The 7708-nt window shown below is 31.3% G+C and overlaps 1 protein-coding gene across 3 annotated transcripts; it reads right to left on the reverse strand.

The window, feature by feature from the left end:
- Window positions 1-3275: 3275 nt before the first annotated feature.
- Window positions 3276-7195, reverse strand: LOC141686986 (uncharacterized). Of its 3 annotated transcripts, none has more exons than XM_074492108.1 (4): window positions 6598-7195; window positions 5287-5736; window positions 4836-5035; window positions 3276-3809 (listed from the first exon to the last, which is right to left on the reverse strand). In XM_074492108.1, the coding sequence occupies exons 1-4, from the start codon at window positions 7022-7024 to the stop codon at window positions 3564-3566; spliced, it is 1323 nt and encodes a 440-aa protein (XP_074348209.1). In that variant the 5' UTR covers window positions 7025-7195; the 3' UTR covers window positions 3276-3563. The 3 variants fall into 3 exon arrangements, with proteins under 3 accessions (XP_074348209.1, XP_074348210.1, XP_074348208.1); XM_074492109.1 differs by having other exon boundaries at window positions 4836-5041; window positions 5287-5691; window positions 6598-7194; XM_074492107.1 differs by having other exon boundaries at window positions 4836-5041; window positions 6598-7193.
- Between the last annotated feature and the right edge of the window lie 513 nt (window positions 7196-7708).

The raw sequence follows: 7708 nt of genomic DNA on the forward strand, positions 1-7708 counted from the left end.
GTGTGTTATGTTAAAAAATTGTCTACCTGTTTAGATGGAAGTGGGTATATAAGACTAAATTTAATTCAGATATATTTTTTTGAGATTGATCTAAATTTATCTGTTGTTGTCTTTGGGCGAACCTTAAAGCAGTTGGATGTTAAAGATGTCTTCTTGCATTACTTTGGTTGTTGGAACTAAGTAATCTTTAAGAAGAAGCCAGAAGTTTCAATTATCTTAAGTTTGGGTGATACAAGGAAAAGTAGTAGTACTAGTACATGACCAACTTAGTCATGAGAGATTGACCAATGCTTTCTTTATGTTTCTTGCTGACTTATATTTTGTCTAGGTATACTTGTTTCCTGAGTGGTATTCAATATCATATATGAAATCAAGAAATGCTTTTATAGCAAAAAAAAACAAATGAACTTTATTAAAGTTTTTAAATTAATAAAACAACAGCTAAGAATATGTTTGTTCAAATACGGTGATGGAAAAGAAATGGCAAAGTTATTTAAAGCAGGTAGTTGTTCAGGTAATGAAGCATGTACTTGGAAATGACAGTTAAATTCAGACAGTGAAGTAGAGCTATTGAACTCACGGGCAGGCAATGATTTCCCCTATTAATCTATTACCAGTGTTCTGAAAAGCGCATTAAGCGGCGGTTTAATCAGAATCGGACCATTAAGCGCTTTAATTTTATACTAATCGTAGAATTAAGCGTTTTTAAAGATTAAGCGGCCTTATAAACGGATTAAGCGGTAATTAAGTGGATTAAACGGTCATTAAACGTTAAAACCGATTTTGACTTGTCAAAATTTTTATTTTAAATATTAATATTTATTTTAATAAAATAATGATCATGATTAAAAAAATAAAAAAATATAAGTTTTTAAGAAATTTTTTTATTTATATTCTTGATACTTTATTTATTTTCATTATTTTAGTATTACACATATTATTATTATATATAAAATTTTAAATAAATATTATTTATTCGATTATAGACCCGTTTAAAATTTCGCTTAAGCGTCCGATTAACCGCTTAAGCGCTAGAAGATTTTCCCACCGCTTAAGAGCGATTTGCGCTTTTCAGAACACCGTCTATTATCGCTACAAGTTCTATTGGTTTGATTTGGTCTGAATTCCACCTTATCATTTTTTTTTATAAAAATGGTTGAAATAACATTTCTCATAATCTATTATATATATAATAGAGAAAATAGGGGGTTTTGAGATATTTTATTCATATTAAAGTTACTATTTTGCCCTCGTATTATTATATATTAATGATATTTTATTTAATGCATATGTATTAATTGTATCTAATTTATGTACATGTATTAATTAGTCATTATTATATCTAATCATTACAATTTCATTATTTATGTTAGCAATTTAGTATTTTATAATAAATTTTACATAGCACTAATTGATAACACAATGTTTGGAATTTATTATTTTGAGGGATATATTTATTACATCGATTATATTCAAGGAAAATAACGCTATTAAAATTAGTAGATTTGAACACGAAAAATATAAAATAAGTTTTACTGGTAGAGATAATGGAGATTATTATAAGAATATTGTCGTCCAAAACTAAACATAAATAGAGTCGAACTGGAGTTTTTATAAATGGAAAATTGATTATGATAATGATTGTTAATCGCAGAGTGAAGAAATTTGTCAATAAATTTGGAATGAATACACATTTTAATCAATATGAAGAGTCGTTATAAATTAATTTATGGGGTTTATGAGACATTTTAGTCATGTTGAAATTACTATATTGCCCCATATTATTATATATTAATGACATTTTACTTAATGTGTATGTAATAATTGTATCTATTTATTTGATAGGAATTGAATTTAATATAGATGTGTTAGTCTTTATTACATATAAGCATTACAATTAAATTATTTATATTAACAGTTTAGTACTTTACATTAATTATATCTATCAGATGATAATATTAACACAAATCGATAATACAATATTTAAAATTTATCATTTTGAGAGAATATATTCATTATACCGATTATATTCAAGGAAAATCGTTGTTAGAGTTAGTGCACTTGAGCACGAAAAATGTATAATATTTTTAATGATAACGGTACCGTAGAATATTATAAGAATATCGTTCGATCAAATTAGAGTTTTCGTAAATATCAAATTTACTATGACATCAATTGTTAAATAATAGTATGTAAAGGAATTTGTTAATGAGTTTAGAATGATATTTTCAGAATACAGATGAAAATCAATATGAAGAGTCATTTATAAATTAATCATAATTACGTATCATAAAAAGTAAATTATAAAAATAGATAATACGCATGCATGTAATAATATATATACATATAATTTGCCTGTCATTTTTCCTATTGAATTATTATATTAGACTATAAATAAAAATAAACTCATGTCGATGTAATAAATATCGAATTTTCATATTTAAAAGAATAATTAAATAAAGGGGATCATTAATATTACAAAACATTATAATATAATAATGTGAAGATATCGATCATATAACTAATTCAACACTAACTCATTTATCATAAATATATAGATATATTTTATATTTTTAACAAAATTATTATTATAGAATTAACCCGTGCCTTGCACGGGTGAAAGAACTAGTTAATACTAATATATTTCCTTCTGTATCAATTAAAAATGACTAAAATAATATTTCTCATAATTAATACTAATATATTTCCTTTCGTCCCATTTATATTGTCCACTCCATTCATATTAAAATAAATGAAAAAATGCTCAAAATACATCACTTTCCAGCTTCAAGTACCCAAAATACCCACCGACGGGAAAACTGTTCAAAATACCCACTGAATACTCATGTTACGGATACGTATTCTATTTTTTTAAAAAAATACAAAGAATACGCATGTGAGACATGCATACTCTATGAGTGAATAAGCATGTCTCACATGCGTATTCTTTGTATTTTTTTTAAAAAATAGAATACACACGATGGTAATGCGTATTCGGTGGATATTTTGGGCGGTTTTCCCGCCCGTAGGTATTTTGGGCAAATCTCCCAAAATGGTGGGTATTTTGGTTTTTCACCCAAAATAAATTATAGTTACTTAAAATGTAAATTAATTTTTAAAGCTCTAACTAAAATACTATTTGATTTATCATAATTAACAAAAGTGATCAAAATTTTAGAACAAACAGAAAAGGTGACCGATACAACCGGGACGGATGGAGTAACATAAATACAACTACTAGCATGATAATAGTAAAAAGACATCCCCTCCATATGTATGTCAAAATCTACCTCCAAAATTTACTGGCCTGGTTCATAATTGCCAGAAAACGGAAATGGAAAGGAGAGCTACATGTTTCTCGTCCATCCACATGTATTGGTTTTGTTTGGAAATTACAACTAGATTTCCAGTATGATATTTAGTTGGTACATTCCTTAATTCTCATTAAAGAAGCCTGATGATGCCCGTTTATAATTGTCGGGTAGGCAGAGAGAACAGGTTTTCAACCAAGCAAACTTCCTATGAAAAGTCACATGATATTTCACCAGTACTTGGATCATACATCAGCAAGGAAAGAGTATAGGAGATGGATCTCTCTGCAGCTTTCCTTTTGATAAGTCTAGTTTCTTCATCTTCTCTTCACACCAAAGCAACTGCTCTCTGCTGATTCTTGCCATCCTTAGAACCCTGCGTAAGATTTTGACATCGATCAGTCCTAACAAGAGCTCCACGTCCTCTTCCGTTGCCGGCCAAGATTTCTTCTTCCAACCCTTCCTCTTTTTCCGCAATTCCTTCAATCTAATCTCTTTCTGCAGAAATTAAGTACATATTGGTGAAATCATATCAGTTGTTGGTTACTGAATTACATCAATTATTACTTCATCTGATACAGAGCTGTAAGCCTGTAACACAATTGAGGCACTAACAAATAATTTCTGCGCTAGAGAATTTTAGATGAGACTTGCAATATTAAGAATAGCACGTTCTGGTAAGTTTATGTCTGGGCTATTGGAGAAGAGAGAATTAAATTGACGGATGTAGGAAGGGAGAGACATAGTGACTGATGCATATGTTCGAGGAAGGCCATATTTCCACAAAAATACCAACAATAAGATGGAGTCATGGAGATATATATAAAGGAATTATTTTTATCTGCGGAACTATTGACTATGATTTGTAACATTGCTTCTTTTGCCAAACTGCCTTTGAAACACAAAACATGTTCCATGGGACCTTATTTACCATTTTCATAGGATATATGGTCATTGCTGTGATGACAATAAACAGGGTAACTTTTGCATCATGTTAGAGATTCATTGTCTATGCTATACACATTGGACAATGTTTTAGTTTCTAGGCTTCTAGCATTTGCAGGTCTGATCACAGAAAGATCATCTGAAGTATTCATCGATAAATTATGCTCTTTCTTTCCTATCTTCATTTTACAAATTTTAGCAGGATTAAACAGATCATATGTCCCACATTTTTAGATACGAATATCTAGTAGTTTGACATAGGTTAGTCTGTATACAAATTATTAAAGTTTAGTGACTACCTACAATATGCAAAACAAAATTGCACGCAAGGTAGTCTATGAGAAAGGGAGGGGAAAACAGGTGCTATAAACAATATATTTATGAGCACCACATCTCGAATTTGGTATTTTTATCACAATATCAGCATAAATTAGTTTTTATGAAAGAACTCCTGATGAGACCTTGGCAGACTTTGGAGAGAAGCTAAGATATTCTTACGAGGAAATATGCATTTAAAAGATTTCACAAATTGGACTGTGCCGATGAAGGATTAAGATCAGACAACAAAACTAATTGTACCTGTTTAAGAGATGACTGAACTTGTTGAAGGGGAGTAGGCAACTGAGTCTGACCTCCAAAAAGGTCACGGACACCACCTGATTTCCTCTTGTCCATTTTCAAAAATAGGTGGAATGTGAGGATGGAGCTCTCTATGGTTTTGATTAAATCTGGAGCAAGTACCTTCAGATGTGACTCCTCTTCTTTCACCTCTTTTATGTCTGAACCTAGGTTTTTTGTTAAAATTACAACAATTAACAATGATAAAAAATGAGGGAAATATTTAAAAGGATTGTTATAACTGACCTAAAACTACTTTCTTATGTATAAACGATAAGCGGAGAGAATTTATACATAATACTTTAAAGAAAAACTGACTTTAGAGTTACTGCCAAATTTCATGTCTTTCTGGCTAAAGTTCCAATTACAGATCTACAAATCCAAGAATACATAGATTCAAAATGAGTTTTACCTTGCACAATTGGAACATGCAGTAATTTGGGGAGCGATTTTCTAGTTTGAGCATATACTTCCGGCCTAAGACCCTGTTGAAAAGGTTCATTTTCGACAAACCTCTGCAACAAGACCTGAAACTGTTGGAATTGCTGAGCACTGTAATTATAAGTGCAGGAATTTTCAGGTTCAAGAGATATTTTCTGGCTCAAATGTGTGTACTGGCAATGAAGCAACTCCCAAGTCAAGCATATATGAGCAGCATATGCCACTTCAAGATCTTGTAATGGGCTGTTAGGGAGCTCCTGCAACTGTTCAATCTCATCTCCAGGCTCTTCAATCTTTTTTAGAGATAGACATCGCAAAGGGGATGCAAGCTTTTTAGAAGTAAACCTTGGTGATGGAGTCGATGAAATTTGAGGACCTGTATTACGAGACCTTGGTGACGGAGTTGATGAAAATTGAGAACCTACAGTACAAAACCTCGGTGACGGAGTTGATAGCACACATAACATAGGCAATTATTGTGCATCTTTGGAATTGCAACTTTTATGTTATCAAGGATGTCGATCAGACTTATTTCCAAATTTAAAAATGCTTAAGTATAGTTGAATTATCATTACTACATAACTCTTTTGGAATAAAATCAAAGAGTCTTGTATAAACTTTTGAAAAAAAAAACTCTTTCCAATTTTATTTTGTTTGAATCATGTAAGCAGTAAATGCATTACATATCCATTTATTAGTAAACTGAGGCAAACAATTATGTTTATTGCTCAATATTTAACAGATACATTTAACATGTGACAAAGCTCTACTTTTTTGAAAATGGACGATTGCACGAAATTGAAATTTTCGCAAATTATGGTGTTTACTATGTCAAGTTTTGTTCATTTTTAAATGGTTAATTGCACTTGGAAAAATCAAATTACTCACTCACACATACCTATAGAAATTAAACAACTTGCACACACATATCCACAGAAATTAAAAATGCTGACACACATAGCAACAGAAATTAAGATACTAGCACACATTCCGAAAGAATTCAAGATACACACATAACGAACAGAAATTAGGATACTCACACACACATACTGACACTGAGACTCAAATTCTCAACCTCCAATTACCGAGAGGACAGAGGAATTTGATTTCTAAAATTCAATCCATATACGTATCTTGTCAATGTCAAACGGGGGCAAAACTAACACACAAACACCATTAATTATCAAATAAGGAACTTATATAATTCGCAATTTGCAGCAAAGCGTATACGTAACAAAAGCATAAATGCAAAAAAAAAATCTGCGGAGGCCGAAAAAAATACCAATGTCATTGAGCTGCTGAGCACTCAAGCGATCAAACACGAGCATACGCTCACAATACTTATCATACACTTCCGCAAACCCCGACCAGAACTGTCTACCTTCAGCTTCCACATCTCTCCAATCAGCAGAGCTAGTCTCCCCTTCCTCTTCCTCATCATCCTCCTCCTCTTCGCGGCACGTTTCTTCGGGGATCAGCACCATGAAGCTATTTCTCCTCAGTTCTTTCAGCCTCCTCTTAACCTCATTAGTTATAAAATCATCATCATCGTCCTCATTATCATCCTCAGGCTCAACGCTGATTGATTTGCCCAATGCATCAGCATTCCGGACAGTAGCTGAATCTTCTGAACGCTGAGCAAGCTTAGCATCTGAATCATTCAGTGGGATTTGTTTGTGGCCTTTTCTTATTTTTTTCAAGAAATCCATATGTAATTAAGCAATGTGTAGCTGAACAAGAATGTAATTAGTTGTAGATCAGCTCAGGGCTTCAATTTATGAAATGAAGAAAGTGAAGGGGGGAGTTTAAGTGAGTGAGTGGGTCAGTTTAAGGTCATGAAACCCTAGGAAATTAGGGACCGGGTCCGGGAGGACCAGAATATACAAATTACTGCACGGAATACAATGACCAATTTACCACTAAATTTATTTTAGCATAAATTTTAACAAAAGTATGTTTGACTAATTTTATATTTTATTGTAATATATATAAATCTTTTAAAATAAATATTATTTTGCATTATTTATAAAACTTGGTAAAAAATCGTCTTACGCGCGGTTCAAGAAAATATTTTAAATATTTTAGATATCACCTACAATATTCAGAAAAGTACCGATTATTAGCATCAAACCCTTTTTGAAGAAAATTATGCACCCAAGTGTTACCGACAAAAAATAGTTACAAGCATAGTTATAAAAAGTAAGGGCATTTAGTGAATACAACCGCACTTTAGGATGTTTTTGAAAACTCATTTGTAGTAATTTTAGTCCAAAATTTGTAATTATAATAAATTTAAAATAATAACATTAATTTATTTGTCAAATTTAAATTTAGAAAAAAATATTTCGTTTCCCAATGAGAAAATGGACACAGCAACTTTTTAACCATCTTTC

This window comes from Apium graveolens, chromosome 9 (genome assembly GCF_009905375.1).
Source record: "Apium graveolens cultivar Ventura chromosome 9, ASM990537v1, whole genome shotgun sequence".
NCBI classification, from domain to species: domain Eukaryota; kingdom Viridiplantae; phylum Streptophyta; class Magnoliopsida; order Apiales; family Apiaceae; genus Apium; species Apium graveolens.